At 36.2% G+C, this 19,212-nt stretch overlaps 2 protein-coding genes and 1 pseudogene across 2 annotated transcripts in view; 2 read left to right on the top strand and 1 right to left on the bottom strand.

Moving 5' to 3' along the window:
- The first annotated feature begins 10,752 nt into the window (after positions 1 to 10,752).
- LOC109018074 (2-alkenal reductase (NADP(+)-dependent)-like) lies at positions 10,753 to 13,427 on the top strand. Its single transcript, XM_035694390.1, has 5 exons — positions 10,753 to 11,010; positions 11,302 to 11,479; positions 11,694 to 11,860; positions 12,137 to 12,219; positions 12,792 to 13,427. The coding sequence occupies exons 1-5, from the start codon at positions 10,843 to 10,845 to the stop codon at positions 13,168 to 13,170; spliced, it is 975 nt and encodes a 324-aa protein (XP_035550283.1). The 5' UTR covers positions 10,753 to 10,842; the 3' UTR covers positions 13,171 to 13,427.
- LOC109003565 (2-alkenal reductase (NADP(+)-dependent)-like) overlaps positions 11,879 to 19,212 on the top strand; it is a 20,175-nt gene continuing 12,841 nt past the window's right edge. Inside the window, exon 1 of the mRNA XM_035694389.1 lies at positions 11,879 to 12,047. Within this exon, the coding sequence (XP_035550282.1) occupies positions 12,006 to 12,047 (42 nt within the window). The 5' untranslated portion in view covers positions 11,879 to 12,005. The remainder of the gene's footprint in view (positions 12,048 to 19,212) is intronic.
- On the bottom strand, positions 14,461 to 16,390 carry LOC109018072 (annotated as a pseudogene).

Genomic DNA, 19,212 nt, shown 5'->3' with positions numbered 1-19,212 from the left:
TGATTTTTATGTCTTCCAATTCGTTGTTATTAACAATTGTACGGGGACCGTTCTCTCGAAACCTCGTCTCCCTCTTGAAACCGACTACCTCGCTACAGTTCTGTCATGGGGGTTGGGAGCTTCGACTCCTTCCCTTCCTTCCAGCCCTCTCCCCCCTCTTTCCCTCTGTGTAGTGCTCCGGTTTTTTTTTACAGGATAAATAAGGGAGAATCGCAGATCTGGAATGTCCGGCGACTTTAGAGGTGCACGCGCTTCTCCATGGCGTAGCCCAGTCGCCGATCTTCAAGTTTACCGAAGGCGGCGCCAAAAGGAGTGGCGAGTTACCTGCACGCGCTGCCGATAGGCAGCGGTTGAGTTCGGTGCGTGGCCTTCTTGCGCCGCTAGGAGGCCTTTGCCGTTGCCACGCACGGCTCCTTCGGGGCCTATGAGTCCGAATCCCCCAAGATCGGTCAGCGGTTTTCTTTCAGGGTGGCACGTGTGCTGCACGCGCCATCGCAGCCACCGGAGCAGTCCTTTTCTGGTGTTTCTGTAGTTTTTTGTATTTTATTTAGTGTCTTGTATTTTTATAAGATATAATAATCCAAAAAAAAAAAAAAACAAATTTTGTTCATTCAGACCTTGGTCCGAATGGTGTGTTGTCCCCTCTCTGTTTTGGCAGTGTGTGAGGTTGGTGCACCCTACTCTACTTAGTTGGAGTATGAGTTTTGTCACCTGGTTACTTTTTCTCTATCGGGGACAGAGATGTGTGCGGCGGGTCCTTTAGACTTCGGTCTTTAGTGATATGCCGTCTGGATTAGATCATGTCAGTCACTGTAGTGTGCTGGGAAGCTTTAACGTTTGTATTTGACTTTTTTAAATCATATTTATATGTCCTTTTATGAATGATAAGCGATCTTTTTATCTAAAAAAAAAAACCAATTGTACGGTACAACTTGGCCATCCAATTGAAAGCAGTTTTACAATTCAACAAAGAAAAAAGTGTCTAATGGCCACAGAAAAAGCATCGTTTGGGGTAGAATTATTGATAGGAAAATATTTTAGAAATAAATAAAAATAAATTTATAAATTAATGTGATTTAATAAATTTATTTTTATTATAAAATAAAATTAAAAAATTTCATCAAATTATATTAATTTATAGATTTATTTTATATACTTTTACCCTTTGAAATCACAAATGGCTGCAAAAGAACATATTTATGCCACGTTTAGTATGTTCAGCCCACAAACTGATACTAGCCACACGTACTGAATCACTGATACTGTTGTTCTAAGGCCGATAAAGAGGAAAGTAACAGCAAGAGAAACTGGAAAATAGAAACAAATACACAATCAGAGAGAGAGAGAGAGAGAGAGAGAGAGAGAGATTGAGAATGGCGAGTTGTGGTTGTGGTGTCGGTGAGGAAGTGAGGAACAAGCAGGTGATATTGAGGGAATACGTGTCTGGCTTTCCAAAGGATTCGGACATGTCTGTGAGAAGTGTAACCATGAAGCTGAAGGTTCCGACGGAGGACTCCAACATGAACAAGGCGATATTGGTGAAGAATCTTTACTTGTCGTGTGATCCCTATATGCGTATTTATTTCCTATTTTTCAAAAATTTCAAATAAAAATTTCTCATTTTTGTAATTACCAAAGACAATGTTATTTACTTTTTAAAATTTCAAGCAAATCTTCTACCTTTTGCGTATGTAAAAAAGAACATCAATCATTTTTCATCACATGACAATCAATCATATTTTAAATTTCCAAAACTCAAACTTTCAATCATGTTATTCACATGTGAAAGATGACAATTAATCATCTTTCAAATTTTTAAAATTCAAATTTTTAATTTTCAAATATATCATGCACATGTGAAAAATGCAAATCGATGCTTTATAAGAAAAGATTCTTTTTTAGCCTTCATCATTTTTTGAATTTTGAAAGAGATGTACAAAATTACTCCAAGAAATTATTTGTAAGTTTGTTTCCTTTCTTGTTCATGCTTATTTTTTGTAGTATTTGGTTCCATTATGCGGATAATTTGAACTCATTTATGTTTGAACTTATTTGTTATAATCAAAATTGATATGCAGATATAAAATTATATACTTAAAACCTTGGGTTCAACCGAAGGTATAATAAACGGAGTATCATACAAGAATGGACAATTTCGGGAACATAATTGGCCTCATTTGGTTACACAAACAATCTCATCTTATCTAATAATTACAACTTTTCCAAACTCTAGGGGAACTGAGCAACGACTTAGTCGAAGTTGGATTCTCCTAAATCCGACTTTGACTCTAACTTGTGTAGGCCCCAATCCGACTCCGACTTGTCAGAGCATAGTTGAATTTGAATTTTTAGTTTTGGAATTTTTTCTACCTTCATATTTAGCTCATTTAAAAAAAATATGGGCTTTCAAATTTCAAGTTTTACAAAAAATTACACATTAAAAATAATTCATTCACTACTAATTTACTTATATATTAATATTTAACTTATTTTTATATTAGATTTATATTATAGTGTCTAATTACATGTTATCATACTATAATATTACATATTATTTTTAGTATTTAATTACATGTTATTATCCTATAGTATTACATGTTATTATATTATACTAGTATCTAACTTATTTATAACTTATTTCTACATTAGACTTATTTTTAGTGTCTAATGACATGTTATTATACATTAATAAATTAGTATTACATGTTATTAACTTGTTATACTAGACTTATTAGTCATTTTTATACTAGTACTTAATTTATTTCTATACAAGACTTATACTATAATGTCTAATTTCATGTTGTTATACATTAGTATTATATGTTATTATACTCATGTCTAACTTATTTATATACTAATCTCTCTAGTGTCTAATTACATGTTATTATATTTTAGTAAATAAGTATGTGTTATAAACTTATTATACTAGACTTATTTAAATACTAGTGTCTAACTTATTTCTATACTTGATTATGGATGGTAATAATACTATAATATTTACATATACTATACTATCGTTAGTTTATTTATATTATAGTATAAGTATATTATTTTATAATAATTAACTCATACTAGTATATTATTGAATTTAATTATACAAGTTCTAGTTATATAACTATATAATAGTTATAAATATATATTTTATAACATATGTACATATGGGAGTTGGATTTAGAGTTGGAGTCGGAGCATAAAGTCAGAGTTGGTCCAGCAACACCTCCGACTTCGACTTCGACTGAAAAATTAAAAATAAATCCGACTCTGATTCCGTTTTGTCGGAATCGGAGTGGAGCCGGATTCAGAGTCGAATTTTCAAAGTTTTGCTCAGTCCTACCAAACTTACACACAAGATATAATAAACAATTCAATTTTTTTAAATTTTTTAAAAAATATATTAAAAAATAATATTCTAATAATATTTTATTCAACTTTCAATTTTGATATCATCTCATTTTATCTATGTAACCAAACTAGGTCATTTCTATCATTTATATTATTTACCCTATCATTTAAATCTGATCGTCATTCTACATTAATATTTAATTCATCTTAACAGTCGGATTTTGGCGATGAATAACTTATAACTTATTTTTCAATTTAAGGATTTTAATTATTTTGTAATTAAGTTATAAAAATATGGATACCTTTAAGAAGGTAAAATGTTATTTTCTTTTAAAAAAATCTAAACGAAATCGCCCAGTTAAATTATAAACAGCTAGAAATTCTAAAGAATTAGAAGATATATAAATAAATTTAAGAAAAATAAAATACCCCACACTCATTCTCTTGTGCCAGCAAGACACAAAATTTATGGCAAAGTTGAGTCAATTTCTCAATATTAAAATGAGAAGCAACATTGTATATTAAGCATTCTATTATACCTCCACTATATACCTGAAGGGTCAAGGCCTCTACCAATAAGTTGATGGTAGTTTGGTCTCCCCCTCTGAACATTTACTCGATCAATCTACCTCCACTCCTCAAATCAACCCAGATTTTACATCTGGGAAGTGTAATGATCAATTGGTACTCAACATTCTCTTTTCTTCCCTCTTTGAAACAGTCATTGGCCATGCATGTTCTTTCATCAAACACCTTGCGTGAGCTCTGGTCTCCCTTTCTTCTCTATTTGCCTCCCAATCTCAAGCCAAATAGTTCCAGGTGAGGTTTTGACTGGCCCATCTAACTCGAGGTGAGCAAACCATCACCGAATATTTTAGTAAGGTTCGTTCACTTGTTGATATTTTGGCTACCATGGGTAATCCCTTACCTGAACAGGAATTTGTTACTTATTTCCTCATTGGACTTAGTTCCACATATGAATCATTTGTCACTTCTATAACTGCACAGGCTGAGCCTATCTCTTCTAATGAACTTTACTAGTTGTCGCTTATTCATGAAAGTAGATTATCTCATGTTGCAAGGAATGCCTTCTCCTTTGAGCCCTCGATCAATTTTACCAATGCTGGTGGTCGTGGATGAGGTTCATATCGAGGTGGTCGCAATGGCTACAGTGGCAGAGGAAGAACAACCTACTCCAACCGTGGTGGTAGATCCTTCTCGCTAGCTGCACCACCACATTCCTCATACAATCAGCGACCTACCTGTCAGGTTTGTCAAAAAGCTGGCCATGTCGCCTTGTAGCGTCGGCATTGTTTCGACCACAGCTACTAGTATGCTACCACTTCTTCCATTGCTGCCTGACCTTCTGTAAATTTTACATGTCCAAACAATTTCACGGACACCACTTGGTACCCATATTCAACAGCTATGCACCACATTACTCACGACTTCACCAACCTAAATATCTCATCTAAGCCGTATAATGGTATTGAGCAAATTCGGGTTGGAGATGGCTCAGGCCTCTCCATTCAAAACACTGGTGACTCTTCTTTGTTCTCTCATTCTTTTTTCTTTTTACTTCAAAATCTACTTCATGTTTCCAGTATAATAAAAGATTTGATCTCAGTTTCCCAATTTTGTAGTGATAATTTCTACTATTTTGAATTTCATGGCAATTTTGTCTCTGTGAAGGACATCTCGACAGGGAAGCCCCTCCTCACAAGACCAAAGTTTATCGGGAAGACACTAAAGGCTATGTTTGGATGTTGAGTTGAGTTGAGTTGTGAATAGTAATATTTATTGGGTCCTATTGAGACGAGCTTAACTTTTTTAGGTTGAAATGTGTCTAAATTTTTAGATTGAAATGTATAAAGTAGAGTGAGATGAGTTTATCTTTTTTTGGGAGAAGTTGAAAAAGTAGTGGATCCCATAAATTATTGGTTTGAGATGGGTTGAGTTGCTTGTCCGGTTTGGATATACAAAACCATCTCATCTCATCTCATCTTATCTCATCATTATAACTTTTCAAACCTCTCACATAAAATATAATAAATAATTCAACTTTTTCAATTTCTAAAATACAACTTATATTCTAACAATTTTTTATTCAATTTTCAACAAAACATTTCATCTCATCTCATTTGAACTGCGTAACCAAAAGAAAAGTTAGTATTAGGTTATGTTTCGTATCATTAAAAGCATTCTCAATGATTTCTTCATCTTATTCTTTCAAATACATCATTAAAACTTTTTTTTTTATTTTATATATTGACTTTTATAATATACTATGCATCAACTTATCTATTTTTTTATATCATTTAAATATTATAATTTTTAATATATTTTATTCATTTCAAATAAAGTAAAAAGTAGAAAGTAAAAATAAATAAATAAATAAAAGGTACTTCCTGTAGTGAAGAAAAAAGTAGTAAGAAGAAAAAAAAATATTTATATAAGTATGTACAGTATCCCATAGATATAGAGGTGATACTCTAGTAAATTAGATATTAGTGATAAAATACATAGAGTCAGGCTACTCTGGGCGAAGAATAGCTTGCTCAACTTTACCGTTTTTTATTTTTTCATTTTTTTTTTACAAATTTTGTAATATATTTAAATATATAAAAAAATAAAAAATTATACCAATATATTTTAAATCACTAAGTAAAAGAAAAAAATAAAAATTTATCAAGAGATCAACTTGAGCGATGAAATTGGGAGGCAAAATAATTTTTTCCAAATACATAATCCGTTGTATAGATAATTGAATCATGTTATTACCATGTCATGGCGTGTCATTTTTCTTTGTTGCAGAGTACGGTAGCTTTCTCTTTTAGAGTTTGTTACAATTCAGGAGCATAAAGCGTCTGCAGGAGCATTCCCTCCTCATGCAAAAATCAATGCAACAAACTATTTTCGCTCTTTCCCTATCTCTCTCTTCTTCTCTCACATTCTGCAGGCACTCACCCTCGAAGAGTACTGTGTTTGCGATGGTAATTTCCCCATCATCGTGGAAGCGGTACATATGCCTCAAGATTTGTTATTCCGTTTCTCTCGTCTCGAAGGTCCCTCACTTCATCTACATTTTTCTCTTGTGATTTTCGCGTATGGGTTTTTGTTCATTATGATTGATTGCTCTCATTGGAATGAACTTTTTTCTTTAAATATTTATTTGGGTCCCTGTTTATTTTCCGTTTGGTTTTTGTTTGTGTGCTATACGAGGGCTTTATCCTTTAAGTTGTGCTCTTCATGAGATCTAAACCTCAAGTCTGAAAGTTGAGGCATCTTCTTTGATGTTTGCCTCATCGTGTAATCCTGAAAATTTTTTTGATCATGTTAGCTAACTTATACTTGTTATAGTGTGGTGTATTCGGGGGTCGGATCCCCGAGGGTTACATTCCCCCAAAAAAATTTACTTTTGGACTACACAGTGGGTATACATGGTTGAGTGATGCTTAATATTCTTGATGGGTTTACTGCACCTGTTTTATTTTACTTTTTTTTTATGGAAATTTTTTAATACAAAAAAGAAAAAAAACTATTTTCCTTGTAGATTTCCTGACCATATCTGCAATACGATGCAGCGCTATAAAAGTGGTCAAATGACATTCGGAGAAGCAACTGATGCTGCTTTGAAGAATATGTTTATGGGAAAGTTCACATACGTTTACAGTTATAGGGGAGATCAAGAAATGGCTCCTACAATAGGTGCTCCAAGAGGGACTCTTCTTATCCGGAATTTCCAGGGTCAGGCCCAACGTAACTTTAGCTTTCTTTTACCAAAGAGAACACTAAACTCAATAATTTTAAACTCAGTTTTTCATAGGGTTTTGTGTTAGGGTAGGATTCTGAATTCTATTTAAGCATAACAAGGCCAGTTTGGCTTCCCCTCTTGTTATTTTTGAGTATAAATTATAAGAAATACTCTTGAGAGAGTTTTCTATCATATCGTAGGATTGTTTTCTGGGTTTTATAGAAGAGTTGTGATTTCTAGTATTCACAGATTCGACTTCCCAAACACCCACACTACATCAGTTTCCTGCACTTTTGTTTGATGGCATATTTGTTGTTTAGTATCTTTATATCTCTTGTTTGACTTATTTATTCATTTACAGCATGTGTTTCTGTTTTAGGTATGTTTTCACCGGAGATGTGGTGTTGTTGAGGGACCCCATGAAATCACATAATAATTTTCTAGTCAGAAGATTGGCTGGCATTGGAGGGTATCATGAAATGGTCTCTAAAGATGAAAAAGAGGAGCCCTTTGTTCTTGAAAATAATCAGTGTTGGGTGTCGTCTGATAACGAAAACTTAAAGCCCGAGGTAGATGGGATTTTGTTATCTAATAATTTATTATTTCATTGAGAATGTCCAGTTTGAATAGTGAAAATATTTCATCTCATCTCAAAATATAATAGATTGTTCAATTTTTTCAAATATTAAAACAATAATAATATTAAAAATAATATTTTATCTAACTTTTATCTAAAACTATATCATTTCACTATTCAAACCGCACCAAATTATTCTTAACAGGAAGCGAATGACAGCCGGAACTTTGGTCCAGTTCCCTTGAGAAATATCGTTGGCAGAGTAATCTATTCTATGCGAACAGTTGGGGATCATGGCCCTGTGCAGAACAGGTGAGCCGCCCCACAAGTTTAAAGCTAATTTTACTTGAACCAGTTTTTTCCTCATGTTAGAAAGAGTGGTGGTGATGATTGAAAAACATGGGTTCCTCTACCAGTAATTCCAGCATGGAAGTGGATTCAAAGGTGTTAGAAATCGAATTAGATGTGGATGAGATGACAAAAATTCACTCGGGCTAAACTGTTACATATTAAGGCAAGGACTTGGTCTGTATCAGTATGTATGTTTTTTCCCTCCCTATTTTCATGATTAGATTACTTTCTGTTTGAGCAGCAGTGGATTTTGAATTTGTAACAGCAGTGGCAAGCTCGGAGTAAGGGTGCTGAGTTGAAGTCAACTAGTTCATTTCACTTCGCTTGAAGGACGGGCTCCAGACGGGCCACTTATCTTAGTTTAGGTTTATTTTGCTGTTTACTTTAATGGGACGGCCCAGTAGCCTACCTAGCCCCCTTTGTTAGGCATTAGGACTCTAGCTTTACATTTAAGTTATTTGTCGTGTGTTTGTATTTCGCCCCATGGCCATGAGTATTTGTATTTTGTACCGCTGGGAACCTTGTTTGGATTCGCAAGTCATCTCAACTCATCTCACTACTATTCATTATTATTCAGCAACTTTAACTTACAAATCTCACTACTATTCACAACTTATCTCATTACTATTCACAAACTATCTCAACTCATCTTAGCTCATCTCAAGTAGGGTTGCACTATCGGATTTGGATTCGGATATCCGGTTATAATTGAATTCAGATCTAGATTTAAAAAACTGGATGATTATCTGCCTGAATTAATTTAGAAATCATTCGGACGGACAATCAGATTCAATACGTTTTTTTTTTTCTTTTTTAGCTATAAATTCAGATATCTGGATTGTAACTGGATTTATTAATATTCTTAATAAAAAAAACTGTTTCAATTTTAAAAAATATTTTTATAGCACTTTTTTAAAAAAAAATTATGATATTATATTTAAATTGCCAGATTTAAAAAAAAAATAATTTAAATACTTTCTAAACTTTTTTTTTAAAAAAAATAACAAAATAAATAACAATGCAAAATAAATAATATTATTGTTACATCACAATGCAAAATATTAATTTACAAATAACAAAATAAATAATACATCATAACTAATTAGACTAATACAATGCTACTACTCTTTACATAGTAACTAATTGGAAGCAGGAATTTTATTTTATTTTATTTTTTTAAAAGGGAAATCGGTTATAGATAACCGTGTCATAAAACTGGATCCGTATTTCTCTCAATTGCCCGGGTGTGGATAACCGCTCGGATACATCTGGATACACCCAGATTCAGGTTTTGGACCGGACTGGGAGAAATTCCGGTCCGATTCTACACTCCTAAGAGATAGTGATTTTCAATGTTTTTAATTTCGTACCGTACCGGCCGGTACGGCCGAAATTTTTCGTTTCGGCCGTCCGGCCGGTACAGGTACTAGATATATACCGTACCGGCCAAAATACCGGCCGTACCGGCCGATACCGGCCGTTTCGGCCTAAATTTCGGCCTGTACCGGCCTATATTTCGGCCGGTACCGGCCGATATTTCGGCCTGTGCTTTTTTTTTTTTTTTTTCGTTTTTTCAAACTACAAGTTTATTTTTTGATTCCCAATTTAGATTAGACTATTTATAATTTATATGTATGTATGTATTTATATATAATTTATTCATATATAAACTATTATTTTAGAATATAATTGTTATATATATTTATATATATAATTTATTCATATATCGACTATCCCGAAACGGTACACGAAACGGTACCGGTACCGAAATATTTCGTTTCAGTGTCTTGACCGGTACGCCATCTGGTACGGTATTCAAAACATTAGTGATTTTACTTTACAGAATTATTAGTTAGCTATGGAAGGTTGGCATATTCATGAGCCGGTGTGCCAAAGAGAGCAATCTAGTCTTTGTTTCCGAATCATTTGATGTGGCCGGCAATGAATCGAAAGTGAGAGAAGGAATGAGTCAATCTTCTTCATGTATCTGTTCTGGATGCTTATACTGGATGTTGTGGCTTGCCTTGCCTTGCCATTGCCAAGCTTACTTTGAAGTGCAATATCTGATTCTATAAGACTGTTCCTTATCTTCTTTTATGCTCTCAAATCAGTATCTTCTAAAATCACTTGCCTCTATTATAATACACAACTGCTGGAGCTTCAATTCAAACGTGCATAAATGAGGAAAGACTGTCGAAATCGTGTATTCCGTTTTCATATTTCGGTCAATAAAACATTTAAAACTGACGTCATTGCGTGCGTGAGGAAGAGCACGTTTTTAACGGTTACTAACTTACTGGAAGTATAATCACTCAAATGTGGAGTGTGGAGGATGTGTAACCTTTTTATGTACTGTTTATTCACAAAAAAATAAAATAAAATAAAATAGTTATATTTGGTAAAAAGAAATAGAATAATAATGGCCACAGAAAAAGTATCGTTTGGGATAGAATTATTGATAGAAAAATATTTTAGACTATAAAAATAAATTTATAAATTAATTTGTTTTGATGTGATATATTAAATTATAAAATTATTTTTATTATAAAATAAATTTAATAAATTTTATCAAATTATATTAATTTATAAATTTATTTTATATAATGTCTTTTAGTTTTATCCGTTGAAATAACAAACGGCTGTAAAAAGACCATATTTATGCCACGTTTAATATGTTCAGCCCAGAAACTGATAATAGCCACACGTACTGATAGTGTTGTTCTAAGGCCGATAAAGAGGAAAGTAACAGCAAGAGAAACTGGAAAACAGAAACAAATACACAGTCAGAGAGAGAGAGAGAGAGAGAGAGAGATTGAGAATGGCGAGTTGTGGTTGTGGTGTCGGTGAGGAAGTGAGGAACAAGCAGGTGATATTGAGGGAATACGTGTCTGGTTTTCCAAAGGAGTCGGACATGTCTGTAAGAAGTGTAACCATGAAGCTGAAGGTTCCGACGGAGGACTCCAACATGAACAAGGCGATACATCAGGTTTCAAAATGCATGAGATCAGGATGCATCTAACTTTTGAACTAGGTGTAATATAATAAATGCCAGAATTAATATTTGGGAGGTCACGTTGCATAAGAGATGGTAATTAAGAACGGGATAAGCTTAATTTTCCAAATTAAGAACAAAAAAAAAAAAAAAAAATGCTCAACGTTAAGAAAAAGAAAGGAAAACATATGTTGATAAGACTGGAAATTGTGAAATAACTCAGTTTGTAACGTGTAAGAAGAAGCTTGCAATGATAGATCTTTGTGCTTTGGTCCTAAAATGCAGCCATTACGTGGGTTTGGGGTGGCCAGAGTTTTGGAATCGAAAAACCCAGACTACAAGAAAGGTGACTTGATCTGGGGCACAACCGGATGGGAAGAGTACAGTCTTATCGCGGAAAAGGAAGCCCTCTTTAAAATCCAGCACACTGATGTGCCCCTTTCCTACTACACTGGAATTCTTGGTAAGTTGTCTCTTTTGGAGGATGAATATCTTTTACATGCCAAGGACAATCAGAGATTAAATTGGCGTTGCATGTCAATGAATGCTGCAGATGTATGCTTTGGTTTTATTTGAGTGAGATCACCTCTCAGTACTTGCGATCCAGAACATGGTTTCTTGTAGAAAGTAGTATCTATTGTCGCTGTAATTGTCTGTGCGTTTGGGTTTTATTGTAGGTATGCCTGGTTTGACTGCTTTTGCCGGTTTCTACGAAATTTGTTCTCCCAAGAAAGGAGAATATGTCTTCATTTCTGCAGCATCCGGTGCAGTTGGTCAGCTGGTTGGGCAATTTGCAAAGCTGATGGGTTGTTATGTTGTTGGAAGTGCTGGAAGTAAAGAAAAGGTTTTGTGTTTCTCTGTTTTGCTTGCTTATTGGTTTAATCCCCAAGTATTCTTTATTCAGTGGCTACCATCTTTGAAAGTTTGCCTATCTTTCATAAAGCAATTTAGTTACATGCCATGGCCATGATAAACCAAATTCTTCACACATGCCTATCTCTGCAATATCTTCCTTTCCCCTCCCTTTCTCTGTTTCAAAAGGGAGTGGCCAGATCATTCAATGCCACTCAAGAAGTAATTTAAATCCTTTATTCTGTTTGTTTCCTTTGGTTCTGTGCAGGTTGATCTGCTTAAGAACAAGTTTGGATTTGATGGGGCTTTCAATTATAAGGAAGAAAATGACTTGGATGCTGCTTTGAAAAGGTCGGTTCATATACATCACATATCACAGTTTATCATTCTATAGGTTTAAGAAACATCTGAATATCACATGATGATGAAGTTGTTTCATTTTTGCTTCATGTACATGTATATCTGTGTCTATGCTATAACCATAAATGGCACGGTACCGATCATCGTAAATGATACTAGAGAAGAAGAAGAATATAACCACTCATTATTATGAAACTGCATCTTCTCGAAGTGATGTAGACATGTGGAAAGAACACATCCATGGAAAATTCTACTAACAATTGAAGATTAAGGTTATGATGGAAATTCATAAGATTTGTCTTATAATCTTATTTTTTTGCAATGTTAAATTCTTCTTATAATAGTAATTGTGCTGTATGCATCTAATTAGCAAATAAAATGGAGTACTAAAATGAGGCAGAATAGGGACGAGGAAAGGGAGGGGAAACATAATTCTTTTAGCGAAAGTGGATCATATTTTTGCATGATAATAGCCAGGCCATACTATACAACCATTAATCATAAGCTGTAGCATTGATTTCTCGAGCATTTGGTTACTGCCTTTACAATTTATGAGTCACCAGGTTCTTCCCTGAAGGCATTGACATCTACTTTGAGCATGTTGGGGGGAAAATGCTTGATGCTGTGCTAGTTAACATGAGAGACCATGGCAGGATTGCTGTATGTGGAATGATCTCACAATACAATCTTGATAAGCCTGAAGGTATTCACAACTTGATGTGCATTGTTTATAAGAGGATCCACATAAAGGGATTTGCGGTCTTTGATTACTTTGATCTCTATCCTAAGTTCTTGGATGTAGTGCTACCGTATATCAGACAAGGGAAGATAGTGTATGTAGAGGATATAGCCGAAGGACTTGAGAGTGGCCCGGCAGCTCTGGTAGGGCTCTTCAGTGGCCGCAATGTCGGGAAACAAGTAGTTGTGGTTTCTCATGAGTGATCTAGACTTCTTTTTTTATGTCCTTTTGCAACTGTTGTGTCGAGTTTCATGTCCGAATGCGTTTGATATCTAGTGATTCACCTATTTGTGGTATGAGAAAGCTGTGTCTGTATCAAGGGTCAGGTTTAGGGTTTGTTGTCTGTTACGGGAAATGTACCATCTAACTAATGGATGGTATATAATTTTTCATTAAGAAAAGTGTTTTCGATAAATCCTAACTAAGTATATACTGCTGTTTCCATCACTTATGAATGTGATAGATATCTAAAAGAATTTGATTTGCAGGCTCACATATAATGATATCTTTCAAAAAACAGAGGAAATCAAAATGTTAGTATTGACACTAAGGAAGGTTCTATTTATTGTATAATGCTAATTTAGTTACAAAATATTATCTTCTAATATACCCAACTATTTCTCTATAAACAAGAAGCCTTCACCCCTGTTCAGGTAATGAGCAACAAGGTCATGTGCTCCTTGTACTGTTCCCTAATATAGATTTTCCTGACATATGGCTGGGAGAAAGACTCTGCATAAGTTAAAAGTCATCTTGGAATTGAATGAATATGTAGGCACTGAGGAACTTCAACTGATCACTGATAAGGTACTTGACCAATACTGATAATATCTGGCCTAAGAAAACCCAGTTAAGCTCGCAATTACTTTGTTCTTAGAACCTCTTTTTGATGACTTTTCCTTTTCCTTTTTGGTTTTGGGTGATAAATTATAATGATTTGGAATATAACTGGTCGGATGGGATGTGTCCCATAAGGAGTTCTTTTCCAGACGATGAAGGCAATAGAAAATGGGAAAGACTGACGGTTAGAAATTCATTCTGAAGTTAAATCAGACTACAAAATAGAAATTGTGAACAGATTACTAGACTCTCATAAGCTGTACTCAGCGAATTGGTCCCTTATCTGGAAGTTACCAAAGCATGTGAGACAAAAACTACTGCTACAATATGGACAATTGACTGAGACATTTTACCAACAAAGACTGTGATAAGATTGGCCATTCAATATGATTTATATAAATAAAAATGATAAGATGGCATTTCATATATCAAAATCTTGAACAGACATGCAAATTAATAGGCAGGCATATTAAAAGAAAGAGGTTGCAACATATTACAAACTTTGGCTCCACTCCTTGTACATTTTCATATACGATGCCATTTTTAAGGGTTTTATTTACTCTGATCTTCCTATTGTCGAGGCTAAGAGCCGATCGAGCAACCGAGATCAAAACTACGGGCAGCATGCATGGCACTAAGATTACATCTTGACATTAAGCTGCAGCCCTCCCCTCAGAGGAAGACCTTGACCTTGACCTTGACCTTGACCTTGAGTGAGCTGAAGTGCTATCCTGCCTGTTAAATTTGAGCCTTCTTGCTTCCTCTTTCGAGATTTGGAAGGCATTTGCCAACACTTCCTTTGGCAAGGCCCTGATGGCTTTAAATTTGAGCCTCCTTGCTTCCTCTTTCGAGATTTGGAAGGCATTTGCCAGCACTTCCTCTGGCAAGGCCCTGATGGCTAAGGTTCTTCCTGCAAGAGGACTAATCATGGCGTTCTCATTAGTCTTGAAGGCAACCCACTCGAAACCCTCGTCTCTTGCTCATTTTACAACATCGAAGTTCTGCGGGATTGTTAGGATCTGACCCTCTCTGAGTTCGTCGTCGAACACGGTCTGACCATAGTTGTCGACCACCTGAAACTCCACGCGACCCCTTATGGCATACACCACGGTGTGGACATTCAGGTTCTAGTGTGGAACATACAGAGCATCCTGCATATATACACATATATTTTCAGGATTCATCACTGACAGTAGCAGAGTTCATTTCTCAATTACCCTGTAGAGAGCTCCCCTCTTGGCGCTGAGTTGGAGACATCAGAGGACTAGGAGATTGTGGCTGTTGATAGTGCTGATGCGACCGGCTTCTTCCTTGAAGATGTCGGCGCAGGAAGGGTCGCCAATGTTCTCCCTAAGCCTCGCAACGTAGATGGTCTCCTCAAGACCATTGTCATCACGTCCACCACGTCGACTCTGCTGGCGCTCGCGTTCCCACTCTCTCTCACGTTCTCTCTCTCGCCTCTCCTCACGCTCGTGCTCATCCCTTGACCATCGCGGCCTGGTCACTTGCAGCTCGCCTTCCACTTTCACTATGCCCTTCTTGCTGTCGCCCCTAAAGTCTTCTTGCTGTCTCAACATCCACGTTGAAAGCGTCCGCCAAAAACTCCACATCAAAGCCATTGAATACATTGTTGCCTAAGCCCATTTGTTCATGCTCCCCACGCTCACCTTCACGCCATTGTTGCTGGCGGCGATGCTGTTCATATTGTTGCTGCCCTTGTGGCCGTAATTCGTCGTTAGGGTTCCCAGCAAGGTAGAAATTCTATTGTCTGCATACCAAGCAATACAGTAATTAGCACATCCATGCAAACTTAATTTGAAAAAAAAATACTGAAGACCTCAAGTAAATTAATAGAGATAGACAAGGAATTGAGGCATGCATTACTACGACATGAGTTGCAGAAAATGGTATTATGAGGAATGTGAATATCTTACTCTCAGGTTCTGGTCAAGTTGATTGGCATTGTTGTTAGTGTCAAGGAGACTGACTGCAATGACAGGGCTATCTCTGTTGTTGTAGCACCAATGGGCTACTCCTGCAGGGAATGCAAGGATGTCACCCTCTCAGAAGTGTCGAATCTTCTTGTGCCGGTCTTGCTGGAACCTACGGCTCTGGCCTTGTCCTTGTCCTTGTTGAGATTCTTCGAATGTTTCAGGACACCCAGGAAATAGAACCCCGGTACCCTACTTGTACACTCAGAAAATAACCATGCATTAATAATCACGACCACATTGTTTTAATTAAATCGCATATCATTGCTAGTTTCTGAATTCATTCACCTTTGAGAATGTAGATGCGTGAGTTGGGGAGTGTTGTTTTATTGAGGCAAGATAAGGCTGTTAGGCTCAATGGTACGCAGAACGACGGCCACCCCGGCGCACTGAAATTGCTGGTGGTTGGGGTCCCAGGACTCGATCACTCCGGCTTCAGCCTCAATGCAGTTAGTGGTTCGAGGGCATCAAGCCTATTAATTTGGCCCTGGCCAAACCTTTGTTGTTGACGTCCACTACTTTGAGCTAGGCAGCCATTGAAGAGCAGAAGCAAGCAGAGAGAGAAAGAGATGAGTAAGAGAGGCTTGGCCATGGTGAGGTCTAATCGATGGCCGGGGATGGATGCTTTGGGTCTTGATGAGGGGAAGTGGTGGAAATTTATAGGAGATAAAAGTGGATGAGCTAGGGAGAGACACACATGAGAAGGTGGGTAAGAAATCTCTCGCCATTCTTCACCTTGCATGGCTATCACCTCCTGGTTTCTTACACCTCATTTGGTTCTGTAGGGCAGGTGGCTTTGAGGGTTCAGAGAAAGAAAGAAATACTCGTGTGGATAACGAGTTTTTCATACCGACTTAGAAATATATCAATGACTCTAAAATGATCAAATATGTATAATGCATAGTGTAGAAACCAAAAATGAAATCCTAACTTAATCTATTGTGATGTCAACCATTTATACAATACACAAGAGAAGCTGGTAGTCAATAAATCAAAACTCATCAAGGATATGCTGAGGTGGCAGAGAAGAGGCTTCTGTTTCTTGTTATAATTAGTCCAATGAGGACTATAAATATGTGATATGCATTGTATTGTAAACACATGTGAATGCAAGGTTGAGAGAAAATCACAAAGAGGAAAGACAAAGAGGAGAGATCGTGATTGTGAGTTGACAAATTCTTCTTCAAGAATCGAGTGAACTAAGAGAGGGATGTTGATTTTTGTAATCTGGCACTTGTGATTTTTATCCTTAATAAACCTTTTTAGATGGTTCCTGCTGTGGATGTAGATCACTAGGATCGAACCATGTAATCTCTTGGTGTTCTTTACATTGTTTTAACATTGCTTTCATAAGTTCCTGTACTCTTCTTGGCAATTCTTGGCATTCAAGCTGCAACTGTGATTACAAAGTAATCTTTGAAATATAACAAGTGGCATCAAGAGCCAGGTTTCTATGGGGGCAGCCAAGTTTGATGTTGAGAAGTTTACTAGAAAAAATGATTTTGGTCTATGGAGAGTCAAGATGCAAGCACTTCTTTGTTCAACAAGGTCTACAGGATGCACTTCTTGGTGACAAGAACTTGGGTTTTTAACCAAACATGGAGAAAACTAAGATCTTGTAGAAGGCTCACAACACCATTATTCTGTCTCTTGGTGATAAGGTTTTGAGAAAAGTTGCCAAGGAGGAGACAGCAGCAGGTATATGGCTGAAACTAGAAAATCTTTACATGACTAAGTCCTTGGCAAATTGCCTGCATAAGAAAACCAGACTCTACACATTCAAAATGACACCATGTATGTCTATGAGCATCTTGATGAGTTTAACAAGATTATTTTAGATCTTGCAAACATAGATGATGAAGATCAAGTTATTCTTCTGCTAAGTTCTTTAGACACTTCATATGCAAATTTGAAGGAAACCATGACGTATGGTAGAGAAACCTTAACCTTGGATGATGTACAATCTGTCTTGCACTCGAGGGAATTGCAAAACAAGGCAAAAAATAAACCAAAAACTGGGGAGGGTTTGACTATAAGAGGAAGATTAGAAAAACATAGTCATAAAGGGAAGAATAATAAAGTAAGATCAAAATCAAATGGGAAGCAACTAAAATGTTTTGTATGCCACAAAGAGTGATATTTTAAAAGGGATTGTCTTGAGAGGAAACAAAACCTTGCAAATAAATCTAAAGAGGAAGGGAATGTTGCTATTGTATTAGATGGATACGACAGTGCTGAAGTATTGAATGCATCTGAGGTAGATTCAGATAAATAGTGGATCGTAGACTCAGGGTGCTCATTCCATATGTATTCCTCAAAATCATGGTTTGAAACCCTTCACTGAGTTAGATGGAGGGCATGTAATCTTAGGCAACAAGAAGTCCTATAAAATCTTGGGAATAGGGTCAGTCAGAATTATGATGCATGATGGTATGGATATAGTACTAAAGGAGGTGAGATACATACCTGAACTGAAGAAAAATTTAATTTCTCTGGGAATGTTGGATCAATCTGGGCAGAGAATGTTGGATCAATCTGGGTGTACCTTTAAGTCGGAATCAGGGACATTGAGGTTTGCTAAGGACTCACTAACAGTGATGAAGGGAGTAATTAAAAATGGCCTTTACACACTCATAGGAAAAACAGTTATAGGGGAGGCATCTTTTGTACAGGCCAAAATGGAAGACAAGGTTGTGCTATAGCACATGAGGTTGGGATATGTCATTCAAGATGTCTGGGTATGTCAGTCAAAGAGGTCTTCAAGAACTTCAGAAACAAGGGCTGCTAGGTGAGAAACATATAAGAGAACTATCATTTTGTGAAGATTGCATACTTGGAAAGTCTACAAGGGTCAGCTTTAAAGCTGCAATTCATCAGACTAAACTAGTGTTGGATTATATTCACTCAGACTTGTGGGGTCCTGCAAGGGTCAATTCTCATGGTAAAGGAAATTATTTTGTATCCATCATAGATGATTACTCAAGAAAGGTATGCATACTTAAAAACAAAAGTGATACTTTTAATAAGTTCAAGGAATGGAAAACCTTAGTTGAAAATCAAGTTGGGAGGAAGGTGAACAAGTTCAGAATAGATAATGGGCTAGAGTTTCTATCAAATGAGTTTAACATGTTTTGTCAAAGAGAAGGAATAGTAAGGCACAAAATAGTAAGGTAAACCCCTCAATAAAATGGCCTTGCTGAGAGGATGAATATGACCATTTTGGAGAGGGTAAGATGCTTGTTGTCAAACTTAGGTCTACCAAAACAATTCTAGGCTGAAGCTGTTACCACAATAGTACATTTAATTAATAGAAGCCCCTCAGCTGCAATAGGTTTCAAAACCCCACAACAAATGTGGTCTGGAAAACCCTCAAAGTATCATTCCTTGAGGGTGTTTGGATGTGTAGCCTATGCA

The sequence above is a fragment of the Juglans regia genome, chromosome 10, assembly GCF_001411555.2.
Source record: "Juglans regia cultivar Chandler chromosome 10, Walnut 2.0, whole genome shotgun sequence".
NCBI classification, from domain to species: Eukaryota; Viridiplantae; Streptophyta; class Magnoliopsida; order Fagales; family Juglandaceae; genus Juglans; species Juglans regia.
This window is presented reverse-complemented; position numbering and strand designations above follow the sequence as displayed.

What these genes read in the sequence shown, in the direction of transcription:
- LOC109018074 (XM_035694390.1), top strand. Translation starts at nt 10,843, where the DNA reads ATGGCGAGTTGTGGTTGTGGTGTCGGTGAGGAAGTGAGGAACAAGCAG. An exon ending in CTACTACACTGGAATTCTTG is followed by an intron (nt 11,480 to 11,693) that starts GTAAGTTGTCTC and finishes GTTTTATTGTAG; the next exon opens with GTATGCCTGGTTTGACTGCT. An exon ending in GTGCTGGAAGTAAAGAAAAG is followed by an intron (nt 11,861 to 12,136) that starts GTTTTGTGTTTC and finishes GGTTCTGTGCAG; the next exon opens with GTTGATCTGCTTAAGAACAA.